The sequence below is a fragment of the Leptinotarsa decemlineata genome, unplaced genomic scaffold (assembly GCF_025532065.1).
Source record: "Leptinotarsa decemlineata unplaced genomic scaffold, Ldec_3_MD MMD2_P_RNA_scaffold_2, whole genome shotgun sequence".
NCBI lineage: Eukaryota > Metazoa > Arthropoda > Insecta > Coleoptera > Chrysomelidae > Leptinotarsa > Leptinotarsa decemlineata.
In genome coordinates, this window is record NW_027412529.1 from 20,145,195 (window position 1) to 20,158,188 (window position 12,994).

Here is a 12,994-nt window from a genome sequence, read left to right on the forward strand (position 1 = left end):
TTCGGAAACAAAAAAAGACCTGTTTCGGATTTGTCTCCGAAGTCACCTATTCTTGAAGAATGACTTCATTCCATAATTTTATTCCCTTCTGTATGATGGATTTAAGCCTTACTTCGTGAATATGTTGGAAGTAGCAATTATTGGAAACACTTTATTTTGAAATAAAGTTTATCACTGACTGAACATCAAAAATAATTTTGAAATAACAGATGGATCTTCATATTTCATGATAACCCAGTATTCATTTGGAAATATATATATATCAAGGTATATCAGTAAGTATAAAATGGCGGAACTCCATATTTTGAAAATAGTTTTTTCCATTCCTTGAACATAACGTCTTTTGGATTTCTCTTGATTTCCAGATAAGATCCAATATCCATGTATTGGAAGTTGTCGGGTTTTACTTTTGGCCAAGTGAGATTTTGTAAAAGATCGATTGGTTCTGGGGTAGGAGTTCTGAAACAGAAACGACGTGATTTGTTGAACATTATTTTTCAAATTTAGCTTCATGTACCTACATGAGAAAATAAAAAAAATTGTCAAAGGTCACTATGAAAATCATTTTTGAAATGATCATTCAGTCATGGAACAGTTATTAAGTATTGTTGTTTTAATGATTCACAAATATTTTTCCATCATAAAAATTATTCAAAAATGAGTCTTCAGAAATATACTCAATAGCACTTACGAATATTTTGCAAAGTCAGTGAACATCTTAATCATTCTCTTCTGGACGATTTGGTCCATCTCTGGATATTTGCTTAAATCGGTAGTATTCAAGCCCCCATAATTACGTCGGAATAGATAACTTATTTCTTCGCCATGTCTCACATCTTCAGAAAATCCTTTCACTATGAAAAATAATTGAAGCAAGAATTATTTTTTAAAAAGAAAGTGATATGCTATTTTTAGAATACCACGAAGTCTTGAAGGATCAATAGTGGATAATATAGTAACACAGAAGAGCAATAACCTAATTCAATTAATTTCACAACAATAATCGATATTTACAGAAGGATCAATTGAAAATATATATGAGATAATCAATTGAGTACTTTTCATCAGTTCGGACTTCCTTTCTTTGATATTGATATAAATTGATTTGAAATTCCTGAAAGAATTTGTAAAAAATTAAGAAAGATTAGCTGAAAAATAAAAATTATATCAAGCAGAAAAAATTGAAATAACAATGAAATAAAATACAAGCAACACTAAAAAAATCAGAAAATTGAATTGATGACATGATAGGAAAATAAAAAAAAAACTATTAACAAGAAATGAAAATTATCACTCGAAGATTATTGTGGATACCAAGGATCAGAACGTCGTGAAGTAACTTGGTTTGGAATCTTTTGATTTTAAATTTTCATTCCTTGTTAATAATTAATGATTAATGCTTTTAGAAGAAAACAGAGGAAAGAGCAAGTTGATATATACCAATAAACGCAAACAAACTGAACAATTACTATTGCTCAATAGTAGAAAAATTAACAAAAAACATACCAACTTCTTTCAATCCGCTGACTCATTTTGATATCATTTTGATCGCTGATAATTTTATTTTACACCCTACTGAGGCAAATGAGCTCCAAGAAATAATTCAATCTCTTAAAAATAAAAAGGCCGCGGTAATAGACGAAATTTCGATTATAATTTTTGCTAACTCTCCTGATACCACATTAAATGCTTTCACGTTCGTAATAAATACATCCTTTGAGACCGGAACATTCTCTTCCTGCTTAAAAAAATCAATAGTTCAAAAGTATCCCATTGCACCTTTGTGCAATGTGCACCTTTGTGCAATAGGATACTTTTTCTGCTATACTTAAACGATTTAACATCTATCGATATAGAAGGAAAATTTACCTTATTCGCCGATGACACCACAATATTATGGTGTGATTGAATTTTATGTAATCTCCACGAGATTATAAGTGCAGTTAAAAAAAAATAAAAAAGTGATGCGACCCTAATCTGCTATATTTTAATGTTTCCAAAACAAAATTAATATCATTTCGCTGCTTTATTGACAGCATTCCTTTACCAACATAGCACTCAGACAGGATAATTGAAAACAGACCTAATACTAAATCTTTTGGAGTGATAATTGACAATAAACTCAAATTCGTCGATCACATTGTAACCCTCAATAAAAAGCTAGCTCCAGGGTGTTTTACCACAGCTTACTTACTATACAGCTGAAACACTCTCGGCGGCACCTTTGAAGTCGCAGTCTACGAGTAAGCGAGACAGAAGTATTGCTTTCTCTGTCGCACAGAGGGGAAAAGTCAGGGCCTGATTAAAACGATTATTTATTTAAGTAAAATTTTTAATTTCTGCCTGACAGGATCAGATTATGATTTTTTGAATCTTAATTTTAATATTACGATAAAACTAGGTTTCTATTTGGAGTTAATAAGGATTATTAAAAAATACATTACTCAAACTGATTTGGAAAATAATAAAATTTCGTTGTTATAGATTAAAAGATCTGGTGTGGGCCGACAAGGAGCGATTTATAAAATTATGGTCAGAATAATTACGATATTAGAGTTGTTATCTGTAACTTTACGAAAAGAATAGTGATTTATGAAAGTCGTTGATTGTGTAATAATGTTGTTCCTAAGGATTTAGCTTCAGCTATTCTTCTTGAATGCTAGGTCATTATTAAGGTCCTTTCTCAGCTAGCAAAATAATTAAGATTTTCGCGTCTGAATTTTAATGTTCGACAGAGTACTTACAATTTTGCATTTATTGCTTGTGACAGGCGCACAGTGATGCAGTCAATATAATCTCAGTTTTTTAGGGAGAAGGTCAAAATAATAATAAAATGAAGTTGTGTAGGTTAAGTTTTTAATAAGTTGTATTGCCCAATAATTGAAAACTAACAGGTGGAAAAGAAAGTAAATAAAAAATGCTTACCTATTAATAATACTAATGATTTATTAACAGTAATAAAGAATACAACATTCATTAATACATAAAAAAAAACTCAATAGACAAAAAATAAAATCAAAAATTTAATTACAACTTACGACAACAAATTATAATATATTTTGTAGCAATAAAAGTACCTACAGATATGTTACAAATTTCTCCATATTATTAGTTTATTTTTGTTGATATTTCTAAAATTACCATTTATTGTTTTTAAAGTGTAATATATTCTAACTCGTAAATATAATCTTACTACAAATTCTTTGGGGAAATATTTACAGGGATGGTTAAAAGACAAATGGTTACTTATATCTAAAAGAGTATTGCAAATATTACTTTTAGTTGCGAATTTTTCAAAGTTTTCTTGAAATATTTGCTCTATTTTACAAATTAGTTCCAGAAACTCGTCATTAGGCATTTGCAAATTTCCGAAGCTGTCCTTATTCGCATTTTCATATGCCTTAAGAAAACAGTAAAAAGATGAATCATCTAGTTCATCATGGTCTTTACTATAAGTATTGCAAATATCACAAGAGTGGATTTTTAACGCTTTATTTAAAAGGTACCCACACACGTACCGTATAAATTTTTTTTGCAACATTTCATTATTTGAATAATGCATGCTATTTATTGCGTCTGTTTGTTCGGGTACTTTATCCGTTTCCTGAGATACAAAATCGTGTTTGCAGTCAGAAAGCCTTAAAAGCATCTGATCAGAATCTGCCTCACAGTTTTCTGTACCTGAATTAAGCAAGTTGACGCATTGCAACTTTCTAAATGTTCTGTGGAACTGTATTGCTGTTGGGTTAATGCAGTTCCCATTTTCACTTCTGATTTTACCGAAATGGTTCTCCAGACAGTCTTGGTTTAATCTTCGTGTAAGTATATAATCAAATCCTGCATTTTCCCGAAGATAGTAAAATAACTGAATAATACTGTTGATTGAAATTATAAGGCTTTTGATGAATTTAATTTTTTGGTAATGCTCATATTATTTTTGTCTCGAATTTCAAGACTTTTAAAGAACGACAAACAATCCATTAGAAACTCTAATTGAAATGAGTTTGCTTTAAAAGCAGCATTATATTTTTTTGGGTTAAAGATTTGTGAGGAATTTAAAATATCAAATAGTTGATCTACTCTATTAACAAATTGAACAGTTTCAGACGCTTCTGCGGGAAGGGAACCAAATCTAATATAAAAACTCATACCTACATGAACTGAGTAACTAAATACTTGGGTGGCAAGTTTTACCTTCATTTTTTGGAAACTAGTGGGATGAATATGAGAATCGGTTAATTTAGGTGCTGCTTTAACAGGTAATTTTTTATCTAACTCATAGAAGTCTTTAATATATTGCCACGAAATTTTTTTACCATTAACATAGAAGTCATATGCCATCAACATATTTCTCATAGCTTTTATAATATGTGGCACATCAAAGATGAAAAAGAGATACTGGTTTTCTAAATAAAAACCAGTATTTTCTGGAGATATTTTTAAAATATTTGACAATTTGATATTGTTGGACCCCATATCACAAGTAACTGCACAAACATTTAATCCCACATTTTTTAATTTTTGCACAGCTTCATTTAATAGGTTATGTAATAGGTTAGCAAGACAAGAAGTATGACATAAAAATATGATATTGGCTGTTTCCATTTGGAATAAATTCCTCTGACCATAAATACACTGGCAGTTAAAGTTGGTTTGAAAATTTTCTCCCCTGTATCACCCATTGCTAGCCCAATGATATAATCTTGATTACGCTCATAAAATAAATTGGCTTTTATGGACATTTCATCGAAGCACAATAAGCAATATTTGCTTTGGGCCTGAAAACTGTCAATCTTTTTTTTTAATAAAATGAAGAACTCGGGATTATCTAACCCTGGTCCTATCCTAACTGCTCTGATTTCTTTTAGCAAAGTGTTAGGCGAGGGAAGGCTATATTTAGCCATCAAGTATTTTTTATACACTCGGGGACCAGCAAAATATATTGACAGACATTCAATTTTTAACTCTTTGCTATAACGTCTACCCTTTGGATGTTTATTCGCCTGTGATACTTTCATATTAACACATTTTGCAGTGTCTGGATTGCAAAATTTGAATGTTAGGGACATATATTCCTCCAAAGATATATTGTCTAAGTCATTAATTTTTTGACTCTCAAGTACCTGAACTCTTTCTCGTAAATATTTGTTTTCGGCAGTTATGGACTTGATGTGCTGTCTGTATTTAACCTTCCTTGGGGTATCGAAGGATAAATTGGCTGACGTTTGGCTAGAATTTGGAGATGTCAAAGGAGGAGTAACTGTGATTGGACTCACGGCGATTTCATGTTGAACCTCGGTTTTTAGTTCGGTTTCAACTACATTTGTCTGGTTAGCTGCAAAAATACATTTTATTTAACAAATAAAAAAAAACTTAGGGGAATATGTACTCTTAAGCAAGGAACAATTTATTTCGTAGATTTTTTTATACAGGGTGGAACAAAAACTTTAACAAAACTTTACATGTACAGATATCATGCGATTTTTAGCTCATTTTAAGAGGTTAAAAAATCAAAAGGTTTTAGTTTTTTAATAGTGGGACAATTAAAATGAAAGCACTGTACAGTTATTTTTGGTTCACCCTTCGTTTCGCCCTGTATACAAAACATTAAGCTTTAGCTTTTTAATACCTGAATCAAATAGTGGAGGTGGAACCCCGCCTGGAACTATAACATTGTCATCTAGAAGTAGTATTTTTGCAGGAAGTTGCAAGGGCGGTGCACTATACGAATGATCAGTTCTGGAAGTACCCTCGAGAGACGGGAATAGGGTAGAAATTACAGTGGTTACTAATCGTGTATGAAAGTGACTAGTGAACATCCTCTCTTCAAAATGGATTTCACATATCGAGTAACTTCGATGTAAGTCGATTAGTTTTCCGAACAGGTCCTCGCGATTGGCTTTCATTGCCCATATTCTGGCTCTGTAAATAAATAAAAACATTTTTAAACAACACCTCTATTTAGGGTGTCCCAGATAAGAATGAACTCTACAGGGATCTCATAAACGATTAGAGCTAAAGAGATGTTCAAATTAGGAAAAGTTGCGCCTCACTGAACCCTGCCGGATGATGTTTTAAAATTTGGAAAATTCTCATTACTTCCGAAGATATTTGGGAAAAACCGAAAATTCCAATTTCATTATTTTCTTTTTCTGATAATTTAAAACAATAAAACAAAATAAATTTCACGTTTCATAGCCACTTTTTAACCCAACGTTTTCTTCCTCCGCAGTCATCATCAAATATTCGGTTTTTCCCAAAATATTTTCGGAAGTATTCGAAATCATACTGCAGGGTTTAGTGGGGCCCAACTTTTTCCTAACTTAAACAACTTTGTAGCCCTAATGGTTTACGAGATCCCTGTAGAGTTCATTCTTGTCAGGGACAACTTGTATTCCTATTTGCTTCATTACAATTAATAGTCGTTGATATATATAAAAATAGTAATGTAGGAAAAACAAGGAGAAACACCATAGAAAAAATATCATACAAAAACCCCCCGAAAAAAAAACAAAAAAAAATACCCCATTAAAAGAACACTACGCTTTTGCATACTGTAAATTCCCCAGAAAAAATATACATACTGCATAATGTGTCCCCGCATAAGAAATGCATACCACTTTTTCTTGGATATAAGGGCATCTTTCGACCACTTGAACGTGGATCTATTTTAAGAAGAGGCAGGTACTTATTTCGAGAGCTGGGTGATATTTAAGGTTTTGGAAGTTGACGCTTTGACCAGCTTTGACGGTAATTTATCTTATATATTCCCAAACAATTTTACGACAACACGGTATAATCAAAAGTTTACTTTTTATTCACTTAAATATGCAAAAAAATATGATGTAAGAACTTACCGATTCGCATCCTTAGGAAAACGATAGAATTTCTTCTTCGAGTTATAACCTTTAATATAACAGTTTCGCACTGCACAAACATGATGATGTCCTGATGGTTTTTTGTCACTCATTTTACTACAGTTAAAAATTCAAAAATAAAACACTATGTTCAAAAGAATCACAAACAAAATACACAAAATTATACACCCGCCTATGACGGCTAAACGTGTAATAAGTAATACTGATCTCCCGACTGCACGCCATAAACGTCTTTTCCCCTAAGAGGCGGGGCATAAAGCCTGCGCGAGGGGATCGACGCAAACCGTTCCCGCCAAGAGAGTGTTTTAGCTGTATAGTAAGTAAGCTGTGGTTTTACTGTGAGAATAACTTATAAGGATCTTTGTTTGTCTGCCGCTAAATCGGCTTATTTCTCACTTGTTGAGTCGCATTTAAGGTTCGGAATTCCTTTCTGGTGAGTATGTTGCAAAACTCAAATGCAGGCGGAGTTCATTATTTAGAAAAGATTCATATGCAATGCTAAAAGTCGAGACTCCTGCAAACTCCTATTTGAATTACATAAAATTTTTAGTTTTCGGAATCTTTATTTTAGAAACAGTATGTTTAATAAATTGATACTTAGCAGTTACTCCAATTCACAACACAACAAAAAAATATTTTTTGAATGTTTCCTACACTAAATTAGTCAATTTCTACTAATTTTGGGGTGATAAAAATGAAAATAACAATGAAAAATTTTTATTAGCTCTGGTTTTTGAGATACACAGTACTTAATCTTAAAGAGTAGTTATACTATACGTGAAAAGTGAAAGTACATAAAACAATATTGTTATGTCTCTTTTAGAATATTTTAAGTACAAAATTAATAAGAAAAACATTATTCTTAGTGTTTTGACAAATAAAAGAAGTTTGTATCACCAAATTTCAATTAAGTCCATCCGATTCATTGTAAGATCGCTGTCGTTTAGCTTGTCTTTTATAAAACACTTCTTGCTTCATTCCAACGGCCCTGATATCTCTGTTCCATTAAGGCAATATCTTGATGGAATCTTTCTCCATGTTCGTCACTCACAGCTCCACAGTTTTGTGGGAAGAAATTAAGATGAGAGTGAAGAAAATGAATTTTTAAGGACATGTTGCATCCAAGTTGGTGGTAAGCTTGAAGAAGCTCTTTAACCAATGCTGTGAAGTTATCATCTCTTTTGTTACCTAAAAACCCATGTACAACCCTCTTAAAGGCTTCCCAGGCTCTTTTTTCATTTCCTGTTAAAATCATGTCAAAAGCAGGATCATTTACGATTTCACGGATTTGAGGCCCAATAAAGATGCCTTCCTTGACTTTAGCATCACTCAACCTGGGAAACTTTGCTCTCAAGTACTTAAAAGCTTGTCCTTCCTGGTCCATGGCCTTCACAAAGTTTTTCATTAGTCCCAACTTAATATGTAATGGGGGAAGGAGAATATCCTTAGGATCTACAAGAGGCACGTAAACTACATTTTTCTCATTAGGGTTTAGGTCTTGTGTAGGCCAGTTCATTTTTTTATAGTGAGATTTTCTATCCCGACTGTCCCACAGACACAAAAAACAACAGTACTTGGTGAACCCTAATTGCATTCCTAGGAGTATAGCAATGACTTTCAGATCACCACAGATGTGCCACTTGTGTTGTTCATATTTGATTGATTGGAGAAGTGTTTTCATATTTATATACGTTTCCTTCATGTGAACTGCATGACCTATAGGAATAGAGGGTAGCTGATTTCCATTATGCAGAAGTACAGCTTTTAAGCTTAGTTTTGAAGAGTCTATAAACAGTCTCCATTCATATGGAGTGTGATCCAAATTCAAGCAGTCCATCAAACCATTAACATCAGAACAAACTACGAGGTTTTCTTTTTTTCTCAAAAAAAGGAAGCAAATCTTTTTGACGCTGTCTATACTGAGATATTTTCACATCATGTTTTAGAAGATTCCACTGTTGTAGTCTTGACCCTAACAGCTCAGCCTTTTCCTTAGACAAGCGAAGATCTCTTATAAGGTCACTCAACTCTGCTTGACTAATTCTGTGCGGATCACTAGACCTATCGCTTACCTCAAAATCAGGGTCATAGGATGTAGAAGGATGGGTTGCTCCTTCTAAACAGTCTTCATCACCTTCCTCTAAAATTTCATAGTTTTGGGGTGGAGAAGGGACTGGCAAATTGTCTGAGTGTGGTACAGGCCGAAGAGCAGATGGGAGATTAGGGTATTTAACCGTTCCTCTTTTCTTAATGGGAGGAGTTAAGCAGAAATAACAGTTGTCTGTATGATTGGTAGGCTCACGCCAAACCATAGGTACTGCAAAAGCCATTGCCCGGTTTTTATTTTTCAGCCACTCTCGCAATATGACGGAACAAGAATTACAACATATATAAGGAGCCCATGATTTATCTTGGTCCCCAACTTTCACACCAAAATAATGTTCATAGGCTGTCTTAACGATAGGTGTCATTTTACGTTTCTGAGCCTTAAATGTTATTTCACCACATATATAGCAAAAGCTATCGACAAAATTCACACACTTTCGAGGCATTTCAGATCAGCACTTAAATTAATTTAAAAATCAACTTCACACGATAATTTCAATAGCAACCACGTGCGTACAATTGACAAACTCACATAGGTTATGTTTACCACTTAAGAACGGCTGATGAGAGGGGTGTTATGTAAACAAACATGTGTACCAACTGTTGGTGATGAAATATTTCATTTGTTGAAAACTCAATATACATATATATAATATAATGATACTATATCTTGAAAACAAGAGCTAATATATAATTTTTATGGTCACTTTCGGTTTTAACACGTGGAAATACATTAAAATCATCTAATTTCAACCCCGAAACAAAAACTTTGTTGTGTTGTGATGCCCTTCGTCAAGCTAACGACCTAAGATTACCCATACCAGCCTCTACTCTAGTCAAAGACTCTATGTGTTATAATGTTCTCAAAATGTTTAATCATTTACCTGACCATATCAAAATTTTGGAGGATAACTGTGTATTTCGAAAATCAGTCAAATACTTATTATGTGGTAGACCCTATTGTAGTTTAGAAGAGTTATATGAGGACAGCTTTCTTTAATTTATTTTGTCAAGTGTATTTTTATCAAGTAAACAAAATGTATACTGCATTTGAACATTTTAAATTTGTTTGGTATTATTGTTTATTGTATGATATCTTCAATCAATTTAATATGTGTTTGACTATTTCAATATGATTTGTACCCTATATAAGTGTATATGTGTATATACAGATTCATCCCCAAAGTAGGCACCATATGGGAAACTTATTTATTAAGGATTTTCCGACAAAAAGTTATTCTTGATAAAAGTTTGTGCATCTCCTAAAACTAAACATGCATCAACAAAATACAGTAAAACACACCTAATATAGGAGAAGCCTTCAAATATTTGATTTTGTGAAAAACCTCAGGAAATGTTATTTAGAAAAGTTGTTCAGCATTGAAAAATTTATTTAGATTTAAAGTTATGGCCATCCAAGTGAAGTTTCGTTTTTTTCCATTTTTTTTTTTAATGAAGACTACGAAAATAATTTGCTAAAACGATAAATAGACACTATCCTGTATACGACGGTTCATTTGAAAAGCCTGAAATAATGCAAATTACACAACTATTGTGTTAACCATGGTCAATTGTTTTGAAAAGTAAATTAATTTCAAAGGTTTTGGTACAAAGTTATTTCTATTATTTGTTAACACCGAAATATACTCAAAATTATACAGTATTGTAACAAGAACTTAATATTCAATAATATCAAATCACAAAACATCAAAATAAAATAGGCATTTCGTAACAAACTCATTATTTTCTGGAGATTCAACTTAAAAAACTTATTTTGGACAAGAAAATCTCCAGGAAATCAATGAGTTTGTTCGGAAATATCTATTTTATTTTAATGTTTTGTGATTTGATATCATTGAATATTGAGTTTTTGTTACAATACTGTATAATTTTGAGTAATTTTCGTTGATAACAAAAAATAAAAATTACTTTGCACCAAAAACTTTGGAAATTAATTTACTTTTCCAAAAAATTGACCGTGGTTAATACGACAGATGTGTAATTTGCGATATTACAGGCTTTTAAAATGAACCGTTGTATACAGGATGCTGTCTATTTATTGTTTTAGCAAAAATTTGTTTTTTGTAGTCCCCATTTAAAAACATGTGTAAAAAAATAAAACTTCACTTAGATGGCCATGACTACAAATCTATATGTATTTTTCAATGCTGAACAACTTTTCTAACTAATATTTCCTAAAATTTTTCAAAATAAGAGTACTCTACTCTTGTAACAAAATCAAGTATTTGAAGTCTCCTTGTATATTACGTGTGTTCTACTGCATTTTGTTGGTGCTTGTTTAGTTTTAGAGAATGCACAAACTTTTATCAAGAATAACTTTTTGTTGAAAAACAAAATATATATATATATATATATATTTTGTTTTTCAACATTTCCTCATTTCCTCCTTTTGATTTATATCATACACACTCAATGATCTATATATTTGTATATATATATATATATATATATATATATATATATATATATATATATATATATATATCTATATATATATATATATATATATATATATATATATATATATATATATATATATATTACGTAGTGACTATCGGACTTCCACTGTCTAATATGATATAAATTGATTTGAAATCTCTGAAAGAATCTATAAAAAATTAAAGAGATAAGCTGCAAAATAACAATTATATTAAACGAAAAAGCCACATATATGTTGTCAAACAACTCATTTCGCCAAGCTAGCGTAGAGATACATAACATATGGAAACCTATAATCAAGTAGAACACAACCAACTCCCGCTAAAACCGATGAAGCGAAGATAGCAAAGAGGGGATAGGTGAAAGCACTTGAATGACCTATAAATAGTCAATCTCGAAAAGATAAGTCCATGTATCACCGAAGACGATTGTGGATACTGACAATCAAAACGTCGTGAAGTAACTTGACTAAGAACCTTTTAATTTTTAATTTTCATTTCTTGTTAATAATTTTTAATTTTTCAGCTCGTGTTAATAGTTTAATTTTTGATTGTTGCTTGTATTTTATTTGATTGTAAATTCAGTTTTTTTGCTCAGATAATTGTTATTTTCCAGCTAATCTTTTTAATTTTTTATAGATTCTTTCAGGGATTTCAAATCAATTTATATCATATAAGATACAATGGAAGAACGAACTAATGAAAAGCACCACGAAACATTGTCAACCAACTTCAAACAAATAGTCGAAAACATCTCTCTATATAACCCTTCCAGCCGTTTGAATGTGTAATCGTTCACAAAATATATTATACGATAGAGGACGTTGACTTTCATAATGAAATTATTGCTATTCAAGAGACAGGAGATTACTTCGCATAGTGATAGTTAGCACGAAACTAGGTCGTATTCGAGAAAACATGCTTCATTGTGAGATTTTCCCTTTAAAGTTTACAAAACCATGACACCTGTTCTGCTATGCAATAGCATCTTCGGGCAACACGCCCGAAACACGTGTCGCAGTTTTGTAAACTTTAATCTGGAAATATCACATCAAAGTGTGTTTTTGAATACGTTATAATTAATTTTCATCAGATATCGGTCAGTTCTATCTTATTTACGAAACTAAATGTTTCAACAAATCGTCTTCAATCAAGAACCGTTTCTTTGGCATATACTGATACAAGTGATTGACGTCTAAAGTGAATATATGAAAGATTCGAATCATTATCCACGAATGCATATTCGTTTGATTCTTATAATGCATCTCATTTTCAATTTGAGTTTCGCACACGTACCTGATTTGTCAGTTTGTCCCCCCAGAACTCCATGATATGCGAATTGATAAAAGAATACATCGCCCACTCTTGAGTGTAATCTAGCTGTTTCGATGATGGATCTAGCGAAACTCTGATCACTGAAATACTAAAAAATTATCATATGAAAATGAATCACTCATTTGTCATTATTAAATAAAAGCAGATTGAGTGTATGATATTCTTTCTTCTTTGAAATTAGTGTTGCTATGAAGTATAACAATACTTTGAGGCTGG

At 31.8% G+C, this 12,994-nt stretch overlaps 2 protein-coding genes across 3 annotated transcripts in view; both read right to left on the minus strand.

Annotated features, from left to right (window-relative positions):
* Window positions 1-137: 137 nt before the first annotated feature.
* LOC111505739 (venom carboxylesterase-6) overlaps window positions 138-12,994 on the minus strand; it is a 38,306-nt gene continuing 25,449 nt past the window's right edge. For both annotated transcript variants that reach the window (XM_023160597.2, XM_074185184.1), the window contains exons 9-11: window positions 12,740-12,866; window positions 692-854; window positions 138-459 (exon numbers count right to left, since the gene is read on the minus strand). In XM_023160597.2, coding sequence (XP_023016365.2) covers window positions 273-459; window positions 692-854; window positions 12,740-12,866 — 477 coding nt within the window. In that variant the 3' untranslated portion in view covers window positions 138-272. The remainder of the gene's footprint in view (window positions 460-691; window positions 855-12,739; window positions 12,867-12,994) is intronic.
* Window positions 2,396-7,044, minus strand: LOC141486725 (uncharacterized). Its single transcript, XM_074185231.1, has 3 exons — window positions 6,858-7,044; window positions 5,630-5,922; window positions 2,396-5,335 (listed from the first exon to the last, which is right to left on the minus strand). Exons 1-3 carry the CDS (start codon window positions 6,968-6,970, stop codon window positions 4,536-4,538), a joined length of 1,206 nt encoding a protein of 401 aa, XP_074041332.1. The 5' UTR covers window positions 6,971-7,044; the 3' UTR covers window positions 2,396-4,535.